The sequence below is a fragment of the Cynocephalus volans genome, chromosome 15 (assembly GCF_027409185.1).
Source record: "Cynocephalus volans isolate mCynVol1 chromosome 15, mCynVol1.pri, whole genome shotgun sequence".
Taxonomy (NCBI): Eukaryota; Metazoa; Chordata; class Mammalia; order Dermoptera; family Cynocephalidae; genus Cynocephalus; species Cynocephalus volans.
The window spans coordinates 10802429-10827812 of NC_084474.1; the positions used below are offsets into that span (position 1 = coordinate 10802429).

At 41.1% G+C, this 25384-nt stretch overlaps 1 protein-coding gene across 1 annotated transcript in view; it reads right to left on the reverse strand.

Moving 5' to 3' along the window:
* The window catches only part of ST18 (ST18 C2H2C-type zinc finger transcription factor), a 65929-nt gene extending 41226 nt beyond the window's left edge, over positions 1-24703 (reverse strand). The window contains exons 1-8 of the mRNA XM_063079246.1: positions 24454-24703; positions 16829-17210; positions 16419-16741; positions 11888-12022; positions 10165-10255; positions 9034-9138; positions 6796-6989; positions 4105-4316 (exon numbers count right to left, since the gene is read on the reverse strand). Of these exons, the coding sequence (XP_062935316.1) occupies positions 4105-4316; positions 6796-6989; positions 9034-9138; positions 10165-10255; positions 11888-12022; positions 16419-16741; positions 16829-17210; positions 24454-24703 (1692 nt within the window). The remainder of the gene's footprint in view (positions 1-4104; positions 4317-6795; positions 6990-9033; positions 9139-10164; positions 10256-11887; positions 12023-16418; positions 16742-16828; positions 17211-24453) is intronic.
* Between the last annotated feature and the right edge of the window lie 681 nt (positions 24704-25384).

The following is a 25384-nucleotide window of genomic DNA, read 5'->3' on the forward strand; positions in this document are numbered from 1 at the left end:
GAAAAGGCTCCTTCTGGGCTCTAACCATCCAGAGGGCCGCCAGGCTCTTCCTGATACCAGGCGGCAAGAGTGGCGATGCCGCCTCACGTCGTTACTAGGCCGTGTTCAGCACAAAACAGACTTTGAACTTTAAACATTTCAAGCAAGTGTCAATTTTTTGTTTTCTTTTAAGGCACACTGTGCATATGCCATTTTGTCTAAACAGGTGGGGAAAACACCAAAACAAACAACAGAATGCTTGGCAAGCTGCAGCGATGAGGATAAAGATAGACTGTGAAGCATGCTCCTACCTCTGCTGGCGGCGGTGGAGGGAGGAAAACGGGGAGCGTATGGGTGCGGGCGCCGCGGGGCCGGCGGGCACAGGGCGCAGGGCACCGGGTGCAGGGCGCAGGGCACAGGGCAACGGGCGCAGGGCACCGGGCGCAGGGCACAGGGCACCGGGCGCAGGGCACAGGGCACCGGGCGCAGGGCACCGGGCACCGGGCGCAGGGCACAGGGCAACGGGCGCAGGGCACCGGGCGCAGGGCGTAGGGCGCAGGGCACAGGGCGCAGGGCACCGGGCGCAGGGCACCGGGCGCAGGGCGCAGGGCACCGGGCGCAGGGCAACGGGCGTAGGGCGCAGGGCACAGGGCGCTCGCACGCCCGCACCTGCTGTGCCGGGTCCGAGGAGCCGCAGGTTAGTTCCATGTCAAAATAAAGGACATCGTGCAGATCTTAGAAGCAACGAGCGTTTCAGGATCAAAAGAGCTAATACTTCAAACAAAATTACCTTTACCCATTATGATATCCATCGAGTGCTGATAGTACTGTTTTCCCCTGATTTCATTCCTCAAAGAGAACGTGTGTGTGTGTTTAAGTATAAAACACGCCCAGGCGATTCTGGTGGTGCAAATGTTATGCACCTGCCAGATCGTCTTTTAACATATAAATAATTCCTTCGAACGTCTTCTGCTTTCGAGATGGAGTGGGCTCTGGTGTGGGCAGCCAGGGGAGTGTGGCAAGCGCGCTGACACCAGCCTCCCGCGTGGAGGGACAGGCGAACCCAGGGCTCTAGTGTCAGCGCTGAGAAACTCCGGAAGGCGAAGAACATTTTGGAATGTCCGTATCGTCCTTCACTATTTTCAGAGTGTGTGGGAACTCAACGTTTTCTTGCTTCTCTGAAACAGAGTCTGCTCCCACGATCTTCCATAAGAGTAGTGATTTTGCAAATCACTAATTGAGATTTCCCGCTAAACTTGGGAGTTGGTTGGGAGCTTGCATATAGCATGAAAAAAATCTGTTTTGGCCCCAACAAGTGGTTGTGAAGGCAATTTCAAGGTCAGTGTTTTTTGACCTGATTTTATAAAGGTTATGCCCACAGGTGTTAGTAAGATCTGTAACTCATTTTGCTATTGGATTTCACACAACTGAAGAGATGCTTGTGTAAAAGACAGGATGGGATGGGGGCAGAAGGAAAGTGAAAAATCAGCCCTCCCACAAGTTCTGATCACTCACTGCAAGGCCACCCATGCCTGCCCTGGACCTTAGGAATCTCACCTCCTCAAACCCAGCTTTCTACCTGGAAAAAACAAGGCAGGTATGGCTCCCAGGGATTACTTAACTTATCCTGCGTTGTCAGTAAGCTCCTTGAAGGCAGGGCCTGTGACAGAATCTAACCTGTGGCTGGGGCAGTCCAACACTTACAGATCTTTTGGTTGGCACAGCTGTGAGTCCACCTGCCAGCGTGTCTCTCTAACACATCAAAAATGCTCAGCTGCAGAAGTCTAGAGTGGGGAAAAGCTGTTTGTCTTTCCATCCTTATTTCTAAATAAGCAACTCAAGATATCTATGGATTTAGGCTCTCAGAAATAAATGTAGTAAACCTGCCACAGAAGAAGAACCAAACACAGTGGGAAGAGAATCAGGCTAGCATTCAATGTGGAGAGGAAGGCTGTTTAGGCTCAATCCTACGTTAAGTAAAAGACACAGAGCAAAGCACAACACTGACAATAGAAAAGTTGAATAATGGTCACCAGAGGCAGGGGGAAGGCAAGGAGAAGCGGTGGACTGCTGGGTGCAAAACTATGCTGTCTACCCTAAGTGAATCATTGTGCATGTATTGAAACATACTCCACAAATATGTACAAGTAAATGCTAAAATTTTTTTTTTTAAAAAGTCCCCCATCAGGCACTACTTGATCAGAGGCCATTTTTCAGGGCTAATTACCCTGGCCTTTTCTCACTTTTGCTAACATAAATATTTTTGTTGTTTCAGTAATTTATGACCTTCTCTTCTATATTCAGTAAATAGGATCTGACTAAGAGAGAATTCTATGCATTGTTACAGTTGTGTGCATGTGTGCGTGCAATGCCAGAAGGATTCTGCACAAAGCGACATTCTAGGGTGCCATGTTTATCCTATTTTAACAACCACTATGTCAAAGGAGACAATTTTTCATGGGAAAATGAATTTTGCAACTCCCGGCATAACAAACTCCTTTCCAGTTGGTGTGTGCACTTTCTGTCTCTTCCATCCTCACCATCACATCAATTGTCTGGCTTCTGCAGTTAAGACTTGGTTGGCAGTGGGAGACTGAGACACACAAGGGCATCCCTGTCACCTGGGCATGCCGGGCATGGGCACAGAGCGGCCCTGGCACAGCATTCTCCCAATGGGAGTGTAAGAATACACGCTGGAAATCGATTCTTTGAATTTTTGAAATGTGCCAATTTAAGTCACTTTTCTGACCAGAAATGTGTTTGTAAAAGAGAAGAACATGTATTGATAAGGAAAAAAACCCTCAAATTTGAGTCATCTTTTTTTGATACATTGTTTGACATCAGCAATTTAATAGAACATGGAGAATGTACAGGTTAAAAGCAGAATTCTGAAGAACAGAAACTATCTACATGTGCAAATAAAAAGCATTCATTCTGGAACCATTTGCTTGAGTAATTTCAGTAACGTTAATAATTATAATATTGGTACTTTTATTCTTATAGGATAGCCTAGACAACAAAAGAATAAAGTACTAAGAAGGAAACTACTTTCATATTTCTCCAAGCAGGTACATATTAGAATATTCCTTTAAAAAGATGAAATTTATTCACATTTTAAAAAGTGAATTTAAAAGTAAATTCCCCAAATCCTTCATCTATGTAAATATTTTGTGACATGGATTCCTTTGAATTTGGACAGCCTGGTATTTTTATATTTTTAGCTGATGTGCTTTTCTTTGTTTAAGAACCTCATTTGTTTAAAAATTGTTTTTGAGTGGTTTTTGGCCACCAACTATTCCTGGGGTTTACTTGGCTCAGCTTTGTCCAGAAGCTGATTCTGATTCTTCTGTCAAATGCTCGGTGGCACGGCGTTACCTGCCCTCCCGAAGGCCTGGCACGGCACAGGCAAGCAGCTGACCACACTGGGGACCAAGCTGCTCTTAAAGGGGCAAGAAAGAACTATGGACTTGAGTCGCCCGAGTTTCAGGGCTAGAGGCTTCAGAAACGTGGCGCTGCCATAAACTTCACAGAATTTGATTTTGGACTTGAATGCTCTGAGTTCTCCCCTCTCTGTAAACATCTCTTGTAGGCTTAACATACAGGTTTTACCAGGTGTCCTTTAAGAATACTAAAGCAATGTAGACTGTCTTCTGTTATACAGTAGCAATAATAAAATTGCATGGGTCAATTGAGCAAATGTTTTACAAGTCATCATTTAATCAAACTTTACTTAACCATCTTTGATTTGCAGACAGCCAAAAGCTTTCATTGCTGAGATTTGTTTTAATAGCAATCCTCTTTTCTTGTGTGCCCAATTCCCCATAAAAGAAATAGGTTTGAAATCTGTAAATTCTACCTAACCAGTCTCCATAACTCACTTCTCCCCACACTTTGGTACACAATCTTCAGACAGAGCCACAAAGCGAGATATGTACTCATTTGTTCTCCTTTGAACCCACCCCAAGCTCGTCCCTGTCAGTGTTCCTCTGAGTTGTTCCTAAGACAGGGAGGGGTGGCTTCAGGGGCCGGGGAGCGAGGGGTAGTGAGCGTAGTCAGGAACATGAAAGGCAGTTATTCTCATGGTTCAGTCGCTGGCCCACCCTCCGGGCTCTTGGACCAGCCTACCTTGGCATGCAGACTCTGTGGTTTGTTGGAGAGGATGTCTGTGGCTCCCCTGCAGCGGGTGGAAAGGTTCAGGATGGCAGCAGCTGCTGCTATGTGGGTGTCTTCACTGCATTGACCGTAGCTATAAGAGCTGGCACGACTGGGGCTCTGTGTGTGGGCGCCTGCACTAGGCAGTCGATTAGGAAATTTCACTGGATTTGAAAAATGCTTTGCTGTTGAAGAGAGATTTGATTAGCAATTACATGGATGTGGTTTTAGTCATTAAATAGATTTGTTTTTTTTAAGATATAACTTCTTGCATTAAAATATGTGAAGAATAAATTAAAACACAATCCACTATCCATTGGTACATTAAATGAAGGTTATTCAGACTGGTGTTCACAAAGGTTCACAGATCAGATGATACGATTGCTGGGAAAGAATGCCTATTCTTTTAATATTTTTCGTATTTACACTTCTTATCATAAAAACTCCATAATATTATGGGGCAGGTGCACTGGCAATATTTGTGGCAAAAATTGTAGATAAAACACACATTAGCAAAACCCATCAGGGACAACAGAGCTTAAGGCATTTACCTAAAAGCTGTATATGTATGAGGACCAGTGATTTTAGTAGAGAAAAAATGTGTCCTTGTTTTCACATATCAATTTCTACTTAGCCATGGCATCATATTTTTATTATTTGATATGTAGGTCTGTTTTGTGCTTAACCAGTGGAAGTTGCTCTTCGTCCAACTAAATGGAACTAAAGAGACAGCAGAGTCTATAATAAGCTCACATTTTGCATATTCCGGGAGAGAAAGATAAGCAAAGTACATGGAGGAAATGTTCTCAAGGTGAACAGAAAGGCAATTTAGTTATCAAGGCTGAGTTTAAGTTCTAGGTTTCTGTTGTAGGTACCAAGGCACTACTGAGAGATAGAATTAAAAACATTTCTCTTCACTCTGAGATATGTGTAAATGTCACTCAGGGTTACAGGAGAAACACCCAAGATTTAATGTGGGCTGATATAAAAGCATTTAGCTGATTATTTTGCATTAAATATTGTTTATTTTAAGTATTTGTCACTTTGTATAAAACAAAATTTAAAACATTACCAAATGTTATTCCTGTAATTACAGGAATATGAAAACGTCACTGAATGTTTTGCACTTTAAAAATCAACATCCATACTATATGAGTATATAGAAGGCTCTTATTAACTAGGTTCACCTGAATTAAACATATATGTGTGTGTATGTGTGTATATATGTATGAATATACATATATGAAGACACATATAAATAAATGTCCTTTTATATACATACATACATATATGTAGTGTGTGAGTTAAGTATATGGATTGTATGGATAGATAGCATAAAATGTGTGCATGCACATGCATGTGTGTGTGTATGTATTTTTTTTCCTGAATCTAACAGGTTGTCAGTGGTTATTTATGTTAGAGGAAACTATTTTTGGTAAAAATAGGTAAAATATCTTTTGGAATATAATGTCCTTGTCACTGCTGGGCAAATTCCTTTCAAGTCTATTTATGCACAGCCAGGTTCTCATTCTCTGAAAGAGTTGATAAGCATCACATAATGAAGCAAATATCCTGTGTTCATATGAGCACTCAGTCTAGGTAACCTGGTATAGCATCAAAGGGATTCCATGAATTCACAGAACATTATAGAAAGTTCACGGTCTATGGTGGACATAAAGTGGGAATTATTTAGCTTCTTCCTTTATGTTTTTTTTTTTTTTTTGGTGACCGGTAAGGGGATCGTAACCCTTGGCTTGGTGTCGCCCGCACCGCGCCCAGCCAGTGAGCGCACCGGCCATCCCTATACAGGATCCGAACCCGCGGCCTCGGCAATCCCAGCGCTGCTGCGCTCCCAGCGCTGCACTCTCCTGAGTGAGCCACAGTGTCGGCTCAGTTTCTTCCTTTATGGAAGTTAAGTTATGGTAAAGTAGAAATCATTTCCTGTGTTTGTTCCCAACATTTACTATCTCACCTTTTCACTAGAATATTTGAGGACTCCAAACAATGTGTAAGGAAATGTGTAAGTAAAAACAGTAAGTTATATATGTTACACTATCTTTGAGCTATGGTCTTCTACATTAAAGGGTATTAAACTATTTTAAATGTTTCTATATTAATTCTCAAATTTGTGGGTAAACGTCTTTACCGTGACATATTTTTCTTCTGGATAAAATCTTGATTCCTGAATTGTGAATTTCTTAGACTTCTTACCTCTCCTCCATATTCAGTCTGAAAGCTTCTGCTAATTTAAGTAATATATTAAACAGTATTTCAGCATTTTGTCTGTTAGGTTTCCATACTTTCAATATGAATAAAATTACTACATTACAATAGCTATCACATTTTTCAATATATTAATCTCAATCCCAGCAAAATGTGAACTAAATATTTCTTCAGAATTATTGTATTTAGATTCAACAATGGCACAATATTTGTAGAATAATTAATCCATTAACTATTCACCATATTCAGCATAACTTTTGTATAAAATTAGTGGTATAAATTGACTTATTACTGTTTTCCTTATTTTATTTCACTGTACAATATATTTTCTCTCCTGCTAGCTGTAAGAAGCATATTTGAGTACAGTGCCCCACACAGACACACACATATACACATACAAGATGCGTCTTGGAGGAATAAGTATTAGAGCTCGAAGCTTACATTCAGGAAATGGCGGTGTTTTTCGTCCTTGCCCCGTTTGTACCAGGGGGCATTTACCAAAAACTTGGGCATCAAAACTGGCATAATCAAAGGGTACTTTCCCAAACTTCTCTTGTTCTTTGGACATCGTGGCTCTGGGAGAGGTGATGGCTTGTGATCGGAAATTGAATTCAATTTGCTTCACCAAGTTTGTCCTGGAAAGAGAGGGAAAGTAGTTCAAAAGAAATACAGTAAAACTACTGGTGAGCATATTAGTGTCAGAATTTATAGTAGACAGACACGTCACTGCCTGTGGGTACCCACAGAGACGGGATTGCAGCACGACGGAGCAGAGTGCTCTGGACCCAGAGTGAGACACAATGAGATGATTTGGGTTGTGTGTTGCTATGATGATACTGCATGTTTTGTGTCCCAGTCTTCATCGCTAGAATGGGAATATGAAGTCCTCCATTCATCTCACACACATCATGAGAAGCAAGCATTTGATGTTTATTAGCATTTTGAGCTCCTTAGAGAAAAGGGCCATGTAACTATCAGTAAGAACTGGTTAAGCACTGAGAAGGTGTGCACATTATATTGCTAGAATTGTTAATCAGACTAGCAGCAAATAGCCACAATTGTCACTAGTGAAGAATGTCATTATATTCTGTTCAGAAGAAGGGATGCTGAGCCCCACTCAGTTCTGCAGAGCTGGCAGAGCCTCACAGCTAAGAGGGGCAGTGCAGACACCAGAAATTCAATTCCTGAATTGAGTTTCTTCTTAAGCTTTTCATCTTGTTTTCTCATTGATGTTTTTGCCGATTTAAGTAATATTTTAAATAATATTTCAATATTTTATTTATTAAATTGCCATCATTTCAATATGAATCCAAATTACTGAGTTATAATAGCTATCACATCTTTAATCTAATTATCCCAATCCAAGTTAAATGTGAATTAAATATTCCTCTAGAATTACTGAATTTGGATTAAACAAGGACAACATATCTGTGCAGCACCAATTTCAGCCAAAGAAAATCCAAATGTTTTTCTGCTGTGGTCTAACTGGAAGAAAACATAAATAAATATACATTTCAGAATTTAGCAATATCTATCTATCTATCTACCTGTCTGTCTGTCTGTCTGTCTGTCTGTATTTATTTATTTTCCATCAAAACATGCCCAACTCATCAGAATGTCAGAGTTTCAATGATGCTTTTTGGATTAGATAAAAAAATATTTGAGTGACTAATTGATCTTATTATTATACATATAACTTGATTTATAGCCCTAAAGTTACACAAATGTTCTAATCTAAAATATTAATCTTTTAAGAAATGAGCAAAATAAAATGTAATGGCATTTTTATATTTGATAAGTAACCTACTCAGGGAGAAAGTGGTCAATATAGTAATACTAAGAATCCTGTTTTAAGATTTTTAATTGCTATTTATCCAGTAATTCATGATCTTCACTTGACATATGTTTTTCACTCATGTGACTCGCATGCCAATTTTGACTTTTTAAATTAAATCTATAGAAGCAAAATATTAAGGGAAATCATATCCTAAAAATATTGATATGCCTTATAGCTGTTTGCATTTTAGTGACTTAGGAACAAGTTATCTGATCATCTAAATCTATCTTAATTCCAAAATCACTTTTTCTGCACACATCCTTTTTATTATAATAAACGTATAACTTCACATTAAACATCATCATACATACTATTATTTAGATGTGAGATCTTCCAAACTACTAGATACTGTGAAGAATCTGGGAGTTTGTAGGATTTTATTAAAAGCTATCAATAACGGAATAAATTTTTGTTTTAAAGAAACTGTATGTATAGGTGGACTTGAAGGATGAATATATAGCACCACATATTTTGAGTGGGCGTGATGGCATTTTCTCCAGGCAGAAAGGTGACATCAATCATACAGGTGAATGCACCTGACTTGCTTTTGATGTCTTCCATTTAGTGATTAATGAAGTTGATTAATATATGTTACTGTATATGCTATGTCTTTGAGATTCATCCACATTATGTTACCTTTGCAAAAAGATGAATTTCAAGTTACACTTCTTCAGGGCCTGTCGAGCAGTTCATTGGAACTCTCCAGTGGCTGTCCACACTGGTCTATTGGTGGCTGAGAATGAAGGTCAAGCCACAAGGAAGTGACACCTGAGGGACAGGAGGCCCACTGTGTAGGAGCCTCGCATGAACAGAGCATCGGGAACTTCCTGGGAGGTTCATACCTGTGGGCCTGGTCAGGACACTGCCCGGTTTGGGGAGAATCAAGCTGATTTTTATCCTGGGACATTGCCAATTTTTCAGCTGCAGCAATTGGACAACCAGAAAGACTGTGGAAAAAAAGAAAAGTGGGAGGATTTGAGTGAAAATGATAGTGTGATTTGCTTTGCCATGTGCCTCACAGCATACTTGGCACCACTAAATGTTAAGCCATGTTAACAGTTCACCTCAGCACCACTCTCGTACCAGAAGATCCCAACTGTAGTGTCAACACGTGTCCCCCATCCCCATCTCAGAGGTGGAAGGTAACAAACTCATTAACAGAAAATCAAAATATTGTGTAAGGGACAAATAACTAAAGTATTATGAAACTTCTTAACATTTTAAGTAAAATCTGATCATCCCAACTGCAACGTATCCAACTATAGAAGTGATCATGTTAACTCTGTGATTTCTCTTAGGATCTTTAGCAAAATTTTAGAGACTAAATTGTATACTTCAATTTAAATTACAAGTGCAGAATATGAAGTTTTCTGCCAGTATGATTGTAAGTCAAATAGTATTCCATAATCTACATGTAATGCCAAATGCAAACAAAATAATGAGTATCTTCACCAAAAATATTTATATATAAACAATAAATTTGTATATAAGTGCACATATATGTGTTTTATTTTAGTTGCAATCTCAATTAAATGATTTCTCCCCTCTGCCTGGTTTACAGTCAAAACTACTGTATGCTGAAGTCCTTTTGGTACCGTTTTAATGCCTATTGGATGGGATTCAAGATAACTCATAAGCAACTCCTTTCAGTGTCAAGCAGCGATGAGGAAGTTCCAGAGCAAAAGAGAACACGCTCTACTTGGATGACTACATGGGTATATAACTCCAGCACCTTTAAATATAACATTATTTTATTATCATAATCAGCTGCTAATAAAAAATTTTCTGGGAAAGGAAATAATGTAATTTTCTTTTCTTTTTGACTCTGTGCACACTGAGAATACTTCTTATCTATTTCAAGTGCAACATATTGGACAGTGGTGCAGCGACTCCCATAACATGCTGTGAGCTCCCTGTCTTACTGGTGGAGAGTCTGTCACTCCTTGAAGCGATCAGCCTCTAATCAGAATTACCTCCTGTGGGTGCTGCGGTTGCTGTTCACGTGCCCCCTTCCTGTGCATCCTGGGGTGGGACACTTGAGCACATTTTCATGCATGGCAAGAACTGAGCACAAAATATCATGTAAAAGGAAAGAATAATTTACCATAAATATATAACACACCAACAAATTTATTTCTCAACTTTGCATTCGAATGACTTTAGTTACGTAATCCACCATGATCCCTCCCCACATATTCATATGGAAACAAATGAGCACTGGAGAACTTCAGAAATCAAATCCAGCAAGCCAGTTCAGATTTTAATTTCTCTAAACTCCATGCTGTATTTAACAGTAGACTTAAATGAGACTATTCTGCTTGTATTTATTTAAGCTGAAAAGCTCATAATGTTCCTTTTACATTTATGTGCTTTTCCTTGGGGGAGTAGATGGAGAACAATATTTGTCAAATAGTTCTATCTTTCCCCACAATTTGAAGTGCTGTGCATAGCCTTCTTTATTTCCCAAGTGACATTATTTTGATTCTTTGCTCACCCGCCCCCCACTGCCTGCCCCCCACTGCCTATGGTTATTGGCAAGAGTATGGCTGAGTGAACAGTCGCAGGATCCGTTTGAGGAGCTGCTAAGCCAGCAGGACAGTGCTCAGCTGACTGGATTCAGTGATTTGCAAAGTCTTGCTTTGAGAAGGGTGACGGTGAGGTGTTCTGATTTCTGTGGTTTGAACGGCCCAAGAGGTGTCTTAGTAAGGAGTTTGGAAGAGTAGTGGCTGCAACATGTTGATGCATTACAACCTTGCAAGTGGCAGCCCTTTCCTTTAAGCCCAGTGTCCCAGCTCACCAGGCACTATGGGTGGAGGGACAGGCTAAGGTTTGCTCTTGCTCAGGGCCTCGGCTGCTGTGGAGACAACACATCAGAGTGTCCGTTCCCACTGTGAGGGAGGCGAGGAGGACACTGGTGACTGCCCCGTGATGCATGGAGGCTGAGACTGGGCCTGGCCTTAAGGAAGCCATGCCTACAAGTGAGAAAGGACTATGCAGTCACACAATGTGAGAACCATGGCTTATTTTCTGTACTCGGATGCTTTGATGTCTGGGGACATGCTGACCCTGAAGGGACTGCCCTTCCCAGAATGAGCCAGTTCCTAGAGAGAGTAGCAACTTGCCCACAAGCACATTTTAAAAATGCAAACCAACCAATCCAGAACCCACACTCCAACTCCCTCTTTTATTGGGCTGTCACATTCTGGGCCACTGTCCACCTGTCCTAGTCAATCCAGGGCCAGGGACCAGACAACCAGGGACAGCTCTATGCCCCAGAGCCCTGGAATTATTCAAACCAGCCAGTCCTGAGACTGCTTGCCTTGTTTTGCCCGCTCCTTCACCCATACGCCATGATAAAGGCTCCTGCCCACAGTTTGACCTCCCTCTGCCCCTGACCCACCTTAGTGCTTCTTTGGTGGCCCTTTGTGGCATGGTGCAACCCTGCCCTGCCTCTTGGGAACTGTGAGTAACAAATTACCTTCCCAATGGAAGTTGTCTCCTGAGCTGTTGGCTTGATTGTTCTTCAGATTTTCTATCAGATACACTAGATTTTAAAATACACAGCTAGATTGGCTTGACACAGAGAGAAAACTTTGTTTCCAATCCTAATTCCAAATTGGGAGAGAAAGAGGATTGCATCGTGGTGCTGTGGTACATGTGAGAAGGTGCCTACTTCTAGGGCTAAGCAGTACTCACTTTCCAGGGGGACCCGCACTTTGTGGGGGCACCCCGAAAGGCTGCGGTGGTGGGGGTAGAGCCCCGTCACATGTCCTGTGCCATCACACCCAGGGATGGGACACTTGGTCTCCCTCTTTTCAGGCCTCGGCGAATCTACAGAGGGATTAAATTGAGAAATGCATTTGGTTATTTTTCTTTCCCTTCCCATTCAATAGAGTGGCCTTGCAGGGTGACATTCTTACTTTATTCAGTTTTACCATCATAAACATTCTTCTCACATTGCCTTGAATAAGACCCTCAACTAAGACCTGCGGGAACATAAAACATGCTTTCAGTTTTCTTGGCTTCCTAAGCAAAGGATGACACAGGTCAAGGGAGTGTTAAAATACAGAGACGGTTTTAAGTTGTCATGTCACATATTGTAGTTAGAGCCTCATGATGAAAAATCAACCCTACGCCAAAGGATAAACAAGCTTCCAAAAAGAAAAAAATAAAAATAAAAAAGTGAGAAAGAAGAAAGAATTGTTTAAACCCAAACTCTTTCCTACTGAAAGATTCTAGAAAAAGCCAGATTTAAAATTACAAAACCAAGAACCCGCCACATCTAAGAAAGTCTTCTTTGGCCTTTCGCGGGATCCCGGGCAGCATGTGGCCGGGCCGCTCATGCACTGCGTGTCTGGTCACAGTCAGGGCAGGGCGTCTAGAGTGCCCTCCCGTGCCCTGCCCGTGCCATCAAAGTGCTGCAGAGTCTCAAGATAAGAAAACCCTGATGGGTTGCCACTTAGGGTCAATATGCAGTGACTGTGGGGAAGAAGCTGTTGGTGTCACTCTGAATACAGAAACTGAAAACTGAAATCGTTCTTTCGGGAGACTTGCAGAAAGAGTGCAGAGTGGGGCGCCTTCCCAGCGGCCCAGCGGGCGCTGCCAAGTGGAGGCGCGGGTGCAGCCAGGCGCCGGAAGGACCGCGTCCTGACGCACTGCCAGCCGCCAAGGGACAGTGCCTACAGGGGGTTTCATGTCCTGGCACACACATTGCCAAGGGTTAGACAAAGGGCTATATAAATACGTCAAATAAATGAGCACTACGCATGAATACTGATGAGGCTAGAGCTAACACAAACGGAGGCTTATTTAGAAACGTTCGTACTCGTGGTTGAGACGGTAGGTAAACTGAGAACGGGAATGCATCTTCGAGCCTGACGGCCCGGAACACGCGCTCGGAGGGAAGGACGTCAGTCTCGGGGAGCCCGCGCCCCCGAGAAGTGGGGGAGAAGGGAGAGCGGGGCTGCAGGATTCTCAGGTCAGGAAGCATCAGGAACAACGAGCACACGCGGTGCTGAGAGCGATGGATAACCTGTGTGATCCTGCCTCGAAGGGCCCTGCCGTGCAAAGCTGCAGAGCCCCCACGTGCTCCTGCTCCAGGCGGCCCCGAGCGCAGGCCACTGCCTGGGACGCAACAGCCGTCTCCAGGGCCGAGCACTGCAAGAGCAGACGTGCCTCTGTGACAGCACATCACCCGGTTGTTGGATTCTGCGCGGTCCTGGGCAGATGGGGCACAGCGGCTGCCTGTAATGCAATTATATGAGGGCGTGGTCTCAGCGGAAGGGGAGGAGCCACGGGGCCCTCACGTCGTCGCCCGCGCCGCCTGCAGGAGGGTGGGGAGTCAAAGCGGTAGGTTGCAGGTGAGCAACCCGTGGCCAAAGAGAGGGAGCCGTCCAAGACAGGCATTTATGTTAACGAGACAGGGTTTCACTGCGATCATATGGCCAGGACACTGGTTGTATGTTGTAAGAGACAAAGAGGCGTAATAAGAGCTGTGTGACGTTCTGTGATTTTGTGGATATATATTTTATCTGGGCCCCCAATAGTGCCAACTTTCAAGTTGATTTGATCATGTAAAACCTGTAGACCACGAGGAGTCAAAATCCTTGAAGTATGATTAAAGAGGACTGAGGAGGTTGACACCACATGGGAGCGTGTTAGAAAAAATGGGGGCAACACTGTGTGTTTGATGCGCTTCCAGGTGAGGCCACGTCTCCAAACCTCATGGAAAGGTTTGGCGTGGAGTTTTCCCTGTCCTCGCCACACTGTCTACAGGAAGCCAGAGAGGGCGCTGGAGATAAGGCAGGGCTGGCACCTGCCCACGGGTCCCACTGGCAGTCCACCGTACACCTCTTTGTCTGCGAGGCTCTCCTCTGCTGGGCGGAACAAAGATGCAGATGACATGCTCTGCAGGACGGGACCTGTTTGCATGACAAGAAGCCGCAGCCTGAGCCAGTGGATGCTAGCAGCCAGGCTCTTCTTTTATCTTCTTTGCACAATGTTGCATAATGAGGGTGACCTTATGCTCTGGTGATGTCACATCCTGGTTTGCCTGGAACTGTCCTTATCCACAGCTGATATACTCCTATAATGGTTCATATCGCTCCACTGTACTCAAAGTATCGCTGGCTGGGCAATAAATGACAATACATGGTGACTCTACTTATATGGTGACCTGAAGTCTCAATCAGAGCTTAGTAGCAATAGAATAACCAAATTTAAGTTTAGAATTGCTGGCTCATCTGAAGGTTGGGGAAAATGATATTTTAAAATTCTACTGTTCTCTCCTTCACAGAGGAGTTGCATGCACGAGTTGTGTGTTGGGTGGAGAATTTTGAGAATAGGACTATCAGTTGGGATGACTGTTGACCTAAAAGCATGGAATACGTGTCAGGAAAAAAAAAAATCCCTCTTGAGCCACTGGCTCCCACATTAGGAGCAAGGAACAGGAATGTGAATACTTACTTTGGACTCTACAGGCATCCCAGACTAAGCCTGTATTTCCCTCCCTGCAATGTGGGTTTCACCTTATTCTTACATTCTCTCCATCTCCTTGCAGAGGCTTTTAATAGCCCAGGGAAGAACCATACGCCACACAATAAGATATACTGTTGACTCATTCTGGCCTATTCTCTAGGTCTCCGACTGGCCCAACATTTACAAACACAGATTCTACTGCCTTGTTAATTTCAGAAAACGAAAAAAGTTTAAAAAGCTCTATAAAAGTAACCAAAGGATGGTCAAGTATTTTAAGCTATTGCTCAAATAAAGTTTTTCCAGATACTGTATTTCATTGGCTGTGAGATATTATCAGATGTAAGATGAAACATCATTTTGTGTACTATTAAGAAAGAAAAAAACTATTGATAATTAAACTACAACATACCCTTCTGATTTCAGGAATCTTAAAATGGGGACACTATATCTCTTAGAATCAATGGAATACAGTATATTAGAAATTATGGATTTTGGGAATTTGAAGTAAATTTTATCTTTTTTTTCTGATTTTGTAGTTCGTGAAAAACCCCCACTGACGACAGGTAAATTCAACAAGTTGCATATTAGTGGAAGTGCGCAGAGCTACAGTGTCCTGTCCCAAACCACACACTAGCCATTCACATTCTGTCCTCACTCTAACCCTTTCAGGGTGTTTGTGTAGCATTGTTATCTTCCTCCTCACCACATGGCATTATTTTATTTTATTTTTGATTTCTCAGCTCTGAGCGGCAAGACATTATCTGTCAAGATTGCAGATGACTGCAAAAATGGATTTCAAATGACAAAATACACAATTTGTTTACGAATAAATCTGAGCAATCAGAACATCTAAACCATACTAACATGTTATTCTTGTAAGCTCTGTGGGTCCATGACCTTGATTTTCTCTAAAATACTCCATTCCTAATTCTGTTGCTCTTAGACTTTAGGGTGCTCAAGAATCACCTGAGAATTTGCTTAAAAAATGCAAATTCCGAAGCACTGAGTCTGATTGAATCTGGAAATACCCATTGTAAACAAGCATTTTAGGCACTGAAGGAACACCACTGGGAGACACCACATGACAGTTGACATCACCATCAGCCCATCTGGTGCAAGACTCTGGGGAGAGAGTGTGGGGAAATACTCTATAAGAGCCAGGGACACAATTTTCCTAAAGTCTGAGGAACAATTTTAAGGTTTTCCCAAAGCACATGTACTCTCTCATTCAAGTTTGACCTAGATATTTGTGGGCCCAGAGTTAGAGAGCTGGTGAAACTTTAGGTTTATAAATGCATTAACATCCAGTTTTATCCCTGGAATAAAATCTGCCTTGCAAGTGACTTGACATCATTTTGAAGCTCAAAAGCAGTGAGATGGTCCTAGAATGAGGGTGGGAAAGAAAAATTAAGTTTCTGGAATTGACTTGGCTAAAATACAAGTACTGATGTACAATGTTCAATAAAGTACTTTTTAAAGTGATGTATTTTTTAAAAAGCAGTTAGATTAAAAGAAATAGATGCAATGAATCTTATTTCATGGATGAAACATTGCAAATCTGACTGAACTTGATCTGAGAATAATCCAGAGAGTAGGGGAAAAAGAAATTGTTTCTTTTATAATTATAAATTAATTTTTACCTTGCATTTCGTTGTTAAAAAGCTATGTGAAAGAAATAGTTAAATGTAATTTCTTTTTCCAAACCCTAAAGCAATTTTATTCTTAAAATAAATGCAAAAACGTGTCTTACGTTTATTGCTAAAGATTTGTCTTCCACCCATGTCAATAACTTTGGTTTGTCGCCTCTCCCCTGACAGGTGCTCCAGCAGAAACCTGTCCAGGTCTTTGTAGGTGTTGTGGAAAACACAGCCTCGCTCAGCCTGCAGGGCAATCGCCTGTTCCAGCAAACTTAAATTCCCCTTTGCTTTCTCCAGGTTACCAGCCTCCTCCGTCACTGCTGTCAGCCTCTCGCTCTCAGCTTCCTCAGTCTCGGGGAAGGCAGGCCTGGCTTTACTGTCCAAGGGTTCCATGGGAACATTCTGTGGGTCTCTCCTTTCTGTTTCAGAATCACACCTGTTCTCACAAGGCATAAATTTGTCACCTTCGGTTTTTATTTCAGGAACTTCCAATAAGTCTTTTTTATTATCTGCTGGAACATACTTTGGGACTGTATGTGGTTTGGTTTCTTCTGAGAAGTTGGAGCCACTGTCCCAACCATTCTCTGTACTTTCAGGGTTACTTTCATTGTCGTCGGAGGAGCAGAACGCTGGCTGGGAACCCTCGAATCTGTCTCTTCCATTGTTGGAATGAATCATAAAGCACTCGTCTGTTTCGTCACTTGTTGCTTTTAAAGACTGGATGCCATTGTCATTTAAGTTTTCACTTATGGTCTGAACAGACACATTTTTATCAAATTTCCCCAAGTGCATTAAGGATTTGACCATGAGCTCTTGATAACAAGCATATCTGTCTTCCTTCCTACTGGAGTTTTCTTGTGCAGTTGAATGCAGGTTCTCATCCACAGGTTTTGCCATGATTTCTTCTATGGAAAAAAGAAACCAATATTTGAAAAATGAGAACAAAAAGTGTTTTAAGAAAACTTCACTGAGTTTCATATATATATGTGTATATATATTCACATACACATGTACATACACACATATATACACATATACAGACATAAGATGTGTAATGTGTGGTCTCTATGAATTTTATTAACCTTGGTGAGAAAAGTATATATCCTCTTAAAATAAAACAAAACTTTGATCTTAATAGTCTAAGAATTGCCTTTGAGATAATTTTTGACAAATTTGAATATTAAATTATTAAAATTAAAAAAAATTTTTGTTTTTTTATAAAAACACAGCATTTTAAAAGCTACGTGTTTGTAGGTACTGACCAAGACAACAAGTAGGTACTTAATAATAAAGTACTGAATGTGAAATTGTTACTGTACCTCTTATATTCCCAAATCTTAGCCAACTGGAAGGAAATCAAACTTACATAATACTATACATTGTATAGAAAATATTCATCAGATTTCTCTGTTAGCAGGACAATGTATTTTCAAAGATTATTTGGTTCATGTTCTTTACTCTCTAGCTTCTCAGAGGTACTTTCAGATTTTCTGAAGTGTTAGCTAAGCTACAAAGGACAACTACACAGAGATGATAACCAAAAGAAGTCTGAGGCTTTCAAGACTTCCTGTTCACTTTTGTAATTGTCACAGTAAAATTTCATATTGAGGAAAACACAGACAGGAAAATTACCATGACCAAATAATATCTTAAACAGTAACACATTTTCTGGTCTGATACTTGCATGCGTTTGTGTAAAAAGGAAATGAGAACCGAGGTGGGGGTGATTGGCAGATGCTGAATGTTAACAAGTTGTTCTCAGTCCAGGGCAGTGTGCGGTCTTGAACATCAAGGCCCCTGTGCCAATCTGTCCAGGACGGTTCAGGGGATGGCTGCTGTCCCAGGCTGGCTGCCAGTGTTACTTCCTTTTGCTCTCAGGAATGGCCCAGTTGGGGTGACAGATTATACATCTGTAGTTCGGCTACGCAAGCTTGTCCCTGTGCAGATACCTCAGTGGAGAGTGAGGATCCGATGGTGACCAGCCCTGACCCTGGCATGCAGGGTGTCTCCCAGCTCAGACCAGGCTGTGAAAGGTACCCAGCAACCCAGCAGTGGTCCCCTGACATCCACTAGGATGAGGAAAAAAAAAATAAAATAAAATAAAGGAGGACCGTTTCTGTGTCTCAAATGCAGGGTGGGCGGTGGGAAACACAAACTAATAAGCCCTTTAAAGACTGTCAAAGACACCAGTGAAGTGAGTTCTGTGTTAATAAACATCTTTGGAGGGAAGAAAAGCTCAGCCATCCGGTGTGAGGCTGCGGGAAAGGGTGTCTGTGCACAAGACAATGTGCCTTTTTTGGTCTCATTTAATTTTTTATAAACATTGTTTCTGACAAGGACACTCAAAAATACATCTCCATCATCTTCTTTTCTGGTAATTATCTCCCTAAATCAACACTGGACTGCCAGGATCAAGTAAATATTGCCATAGTAACTAAAAGCATTTTTGGACGGAGGGAAGAATTCAGTCACAACACTAGCCCTGGTAAATAATGCTGATTATAGGGTGCAGTCTTTTGTTGGGATCTATTCAACATAAACTGAAAAATTTAACATTTTAGTTCCTAGAAAAGAGGCTGGATAAACAAGCACATAATATCTGATAGGATGGCCTATCCTTTCCTGAATTCATATCGGAGAAACTCCAGGTTTAAATAATATATTAAACATAGTCTAAAATGCAAATGAAGTTTTTCTCAATATCACGGTTAGCTATTAAGAGAAAGTGTAAAGGGTTATGATAATTTTAAAGTATTATGAACTACAGAAAACAAATAAAAAGCATTTTCAGTGAATATGCTCAATTCATTGAACTGTTCTCTCACTCCACTTAACTATCCACATGTGTACGATAATGATTTATAGACATTATACCTAATTATGCATATTTGGGCTGTGTTAGAGTGCTAACAAAAGCTCTAGAAAGCAACAATTACCTCTGTTGCTTAGCTACATAGTTTAAAATATTCCTATTAAGTGCAGATCACCAGAGAGGCGGGAGCGACAAAGCGCACATGTGCACGAGGACGCACTTCATGGTGCTGCTGCCAACTGCCAGCGTTTTGGGTCATTTCCAGTTTACATAATTGTTTGGTTCAACTGTTTGTTATATGCTAAAAGAAAATATTTATTAATTATTCTTCGGGAAAAGAGGAGCCCTGCCGACAGAGGTGCCTACGCACGCTGGCTCCCGGGGATGCTCTGCAAACCTGCAAACCAACTTTCCGCATGCCCACCCCTCCCTGGTTTGCCCAGTGGTCACACACAAGACGTTGAGTTTACTTTTGAGCCTGCGAGTTCTGTGACGAGGTGCTTTTTTCTCCCAGCTTTGTAATGGGCTGCCTGTGTTTTTCTATGCTAGTGTGTTTTTATTTTCCCTGGTGGCCTGGTGATTTATTTTGTGCTTTTGCCACTGGAATAACCAAAAGAATCCTGTCTTTAGAGTTAGACCAACCCAGGCTTGGGTCCCAATCCATTGCTTCTCTCTGTGCTCAATGGACAGGTGGCCAAGGTTGCTTGAGCCTGGCATCTGCATTTGCACAGGGAGGACAACAGTGTAGCCAGTGCACACTATACAGGTCACATGGGAACACCCAACAGGGATTCAGTAAACGTGGGCTCTCTCCCAGATACTATTTTAGAAGATAGCAATGACTGGATACTCGGGACCCTTACCATGAATATGGTGGGCCTGTTTTTCATTTAGAATAATTACTAAAATTGACCCTTACGGAAGGGCAGGGCCTGTAGCATGAAGAAGGCTCAGCCCTGGTCACCTCTGCATGCTGCAGTGCCTTTGGAAACTGCAGTTCACAATGCACATTGTAGAGGGAAAAACCTCTGGGCTTTGAGGTCCAGAGTCCAAGGTCATGCTACTGGCATATTGCTGCCTGCCGGGGTGTCTGAGACAGGCCTGTGGCCTCCTGAGTCCTGGGTCCTCATCTTCAAAATGAGGGTGACCCAGTGATCCGATGATTGGATGAGCCAACGATCCTTCCTAGAACAATAAACGGATATGTTCCTGGCGTGGTGTTCAGTTCTTTATTTCATGTAATCTGCACAATAACTACAAGAAAGGTCCTTTCTACTCCATTTTACAGAAAAGGAACTACAGTTCCAGGGAGATAAGGGCCTCCTTGCTCAAGACCACATGGCTGGCCCGCGGAGGGATGACCCAACCCATGGCCACGTGGCTCCAACCCTGCGTGCTTCCCTCTGTGGAGGCCATGGAACTCCATGTGCCATGGCTGATGTTTACAGAGCACAGAGACTCTTAAGAGAAACTGCCAGGAATACAAATAGCCTAGTATTTTCCCAAGTTTGCATGTTCTCAAGAGTGAATTTCTATGAAGATGCTAGAATGTAACCGTCAGCTAACTTTCAATAAAACAATGATCCTTAGATTATAAATAAAAATAGGTAAAAGCAAATAAACAATACAGCAAAACAAACACTAACAACACCTCGACCTTAACTTTCTTAATGCCACAATGATATAGGTCAGAAAATTCCTGGGGTCAAATCCTGAGGGCACAACCTAATAGTTGACTGTCAGGCCTGTCTCCATCTTGAGCGTATTTCAAAGTGTGGAGGAGGAAGGAGGAGCTGGGCCTGGGATGTTTCCCTTGTGTATGGAGTAAAAAATAAATGCTTTTGCCTGATACACCAAAGTTTATTTACTTTAAACCGAGGTTTAAAACTCTGAGTTGTGTGGTAATCCTATAGGTCTATACTAATGAATTCTTGCATAAATATCAGAAGTTTGGCATCAAAAGAAGTTTTAAACTGCTCTTCAAACCACAGCACATTTCGAGTTTGACTCCTTTAGTATAATTAGATTTTATAATAACTGGATTTCAGTTCTGTTTCTGTAACTAGTTAGGTTACATTTATAGGTAAATTAGTTTTCTGGGCCTCTTGAGTATGTACATTTTGCTGGGAATAAAAGCCCTAGAAAAACTAATTCCTCTTCCAACATTCTGAAATTGGAGTGTCTTATCCCTTATTTGCTATTTATTGAGAGATACTATGTCTTGAAAGTACTATGAGCTGCCTTCAATTTTTATGAATCAACCAAAAAACCTAACCAGCTCAAGAAAACAAAAAAAGTCGAGGGTGATTATAACTTACAGATGAACCATGAGGCTTTAAACTATAGCACCACTAGGGCTGTGACTGGTTTCCCCCACGCGAGCATGTGGGAACTCCATGCACGGTTTTGGCTCATCTCACTTGGAGGTGATTCTCATTTTCCTCGTCTGAGCTGGGAGAGCCTGAGTCTGTCCTGCCTCCTGGTTGGACTCGGCAAGCTTGTCTTCCCATGAAGAAAGTGCATCTGTACAGTTTGCCCACATTTTCTTCTATTCCCCCAAATGCCACCTGCAACTCTTTGACTGTCGGCCAGTTAAGGGTATGGGATGCAGTTTGTGCCATAAAATGGAATACAAACTTTACAGAACTCACGCACGTGACCTTAACCTTCATGAGCACCAGACCCGCTCTCATCATCTGGATTTCCCAGCTGATGATATAACTGAACACACACCTGGCCAGGTAAAGACCTTGGGGTGCCTGGGGTAAATGGGAGGCTGGATGAAAAGTCCTTATGCTGGGCTTGGACTCAGTCTCTTTCCTTCCAAGGGGTTGAGGAGGACATTGCTCAGAGGGCTGAAGGCAACTTAGAGCCTTTGTTCTTTTGACCAGTGATAAGAGAATCTCTGACCTGCCATTTCTGGAAATTGTGACTTCATGATTTGATGTTACAGAAGCTTTACTCAGTCTACACTCTGAAGGTATTGAATTGGGGAGAATTGCATTATACAGCATGGTTAGCTGGGAATACTGCCGTCCCTCAGTATCAATGGATTGATTCCAGGACTCCCTACAGGTACCAAAATCCACGGATGCTCAAATCCCTGATATAAAATAGCATGGTATTTGCATATAACCTATGCACATCCTCCGTATACTTTAAATCATCTCTAGATCACTTAAAATACCTAATACAATGTAAATTCTATGTAAATGTGTGTTATACTGTATTTCTTATTAATTTGCATTACTTTTAATTGCTGTATTGTTACTGTTATTTTTATTTTTCCCAAATATTTTTAACCCGAGGCTGGTTAAATCCGTGGATGTCGAACCTGTGGATACAGAGGGTCAACTGTAATTATTTTGCTTATCTTTCCAATTGTTTCTTAATTATCTTTCTTCCAACACCTAAAAACAGCCTTACCTTAAGCATTAAATAAATCTCGTTGGTCCTCATCTATAAAAATGTGACCCTAAATATCCACACCTCCTGGCATTGTTGTGTGGATTAAGTGACATAATTTATGTGCCTGGAATATACTAAGAACTCAAAAATAATGGTCACTACTGCTCTAATTTCAGCATATTTATTATTGTCAGTAGTGGTTCTAATATTAAATATAAAAATACTTAACATTTGTGAACCTGAAAATAGATGTCCATTAGTGCTTATAACTGAATGTTTAACGGATTCATTAGGACAGTATATACTTGGATAATATTAAGCACCTACAATGATCAAACAACTACAATAGAAGGTGGGAAATCAGCAAGCCAGATATAATCTTTGTCCTCATGGCATAAAAACAAGCATATTTTCTTCAATATCCAGCTATTTAATGCCAGCTAAATGTATTATACCTCAAGTCTAACCACAATGATTCGAGTACTTTCCATAATACTAGATTCAACTTGCAATTTTTATGAATCAACCAAAAAAACCTAACTAGCTCAAAGAAACGAAAAAAGTCGAGGATGATTGTAATTTACAGATGAGCCATGAGGCTTTAAACCATATGCTTAATACTGAAAAGCCAGAAAATTTACTTAAACACATTCAAATCAAAATACTACTTTGTTTTAGCCAAAGATTATCAAACTAAGTCTAAGCCAAGCTTACTGGAGCTAGGAGAATTCTGATCTGAGATTTCTGCTCACTCAATATGATTTTATAGCTTTTCTATTAATACCTATTGTTATTACTATAATTCTACATAAAATAAATACTTACGTTCTAAGAATCTCATTGCCTATTTATATAATGAACACTTCTTTTCAAATAAAAAGCTATTTATTTTGATTCTTTAAGAAGTCATATTCAGAAAAAAGTGTATATTTAACAGCACAAATGTACACTAATTTCACTTTCTACTAAGTAAAGCTTTAGATCTTAATTTTTTTCCATAAATTTTTGAGAGTTTTTGCATCCCGTCAACTTCAGCCTCATGCACAAAGCAATGCATGATATTCCAGCTCCTGGAGGTATGTGACTCCCAGAGACTAATGGAAATAACCATGAACTGGGGAGAAATAAGTCCTAAAGTTTCTAAATAGTAACTACATTTCACTCAGCAAGCAAAGGGTGTTTGATGAGTGAGTGAAGAACTGAATTAATGACATATAATGTGTACCTAAAGGTAAATTTAAATGATTTATTTTGGAAATAATGGCCACAGCGATACATTTTCTATAATACATAATTTTACTACTGAAGGAGACGCTAGGCTGCCAACTTTAGGCTGCTTCTACAGTCCATTGCTATAAATATTTATTTAAAAAATATTGAAAATATTAAGGTCACAGACCATCTGCATCTGTTCATGTTATTACCAATTATATTTTGGGCTAAGTGATACTATATATGTTGGTTAAAAGAATAAAAAATAAATGGTTTAGTTGTATATATATAATGATTATATCATAATTGTTAATGATATAGAACATGATCATTGAAAAGGTATCTTAAACTTTAATTACACCCTTTAATTTGAAGGATGTGCTCAGGAATTAGACGTCTGTCCTATTAAGGAGACAAGGTACTTTTCAACTTTAAGGCTTAGTATCTTCTATTTTCTTCAGAAAGAGATGTAGTACAATCCTGTGCTTTTGGAAATGGACTCAGGGCAAGTGATCTCTGTTGCTTATCTATAGACCCTGCAATGTTATTAATAAAAACGGGCCCTCAGTAAATGGATGTTATGTGAAATAAATGTTCTGTTTTGCTCCCAAATTCTGATCTACTTTTACAACCATACAAACTACATGTTCTGCACAAATTAAGATGGAGTCTTTGATGCCAGGGAGTAGGTAAAGCTGGGCACTCCTTCCCGCTACCTGCAGTACAGTGATCCTCTGTTCCCGAGAGGCTGCTGTCCGGGGCCCTGCTGTCACTGTCTTCTTTGCAGTCCATGTTTGGGCTATAGTGTCGGGGCTTCATGAGTAGGGATTTTCTTTTGTTGACTGGGACACCCAAAGCCTGCTCTTCAGCCCTCCTCTTCTTCACCACGGAGCAATCATATGCAGCGCTGTAGTGATTGAGGCAGATTAAGAACACAGTAAGATAGCGTTTATTGCTATTTGGCATTTGATTTTCATGGAGTATAACTCAAAGACTTTGGAAACGTGGGACTAGAGGTTTAGGGTTAGTTGTTGGCACTAACAAAAACAGCCCATCTGTGGAATCTATTGAACTGTGAGGATTCTACTTCACTGTCTACCAGAAGAGTTAAAAAAAAATCGTCCTTAATCCTGAGAAAGCATATGTTAATCTGTGCTTTGCTTGGCACTACAGTAAATACCCAGGGAGGGATGAAACAAGATTTGCACTGGTTTGCTAATCCTAAGAAACAGCTAATGTGAAAAATATACCACCAGATACAAAAAAATGTGTCCAATATGGATAAATCACAAGGTTTTTCAAATAGTTGTTTGCTACCAAGACTACTTATCTCCGCCACGCCTGTGCGTAAAACTTGTGATGCACACATTTTGGACGTCAACTTGAATGAAAGTAGCAGAGAATTAGGGGACAAGCTATGAAAATTCAATCGACTCATCTCCAGTCACCAAAAAATAAAATAAACTGAAAAGATGCTACATGGCATTCTGCCTTTTGATTCTCAGTCACTTGGCGCACAGAACAAATAAAAGGAGGAGAAGGAAGATTGGATTTCACAAGAATGGACAACAGTTTATCCTTACTCCTGTTCTCATCTGGTTTATTTGGAAATGCTCTGGAGGGTAGCCCTTTCAAAATAGATTTCCT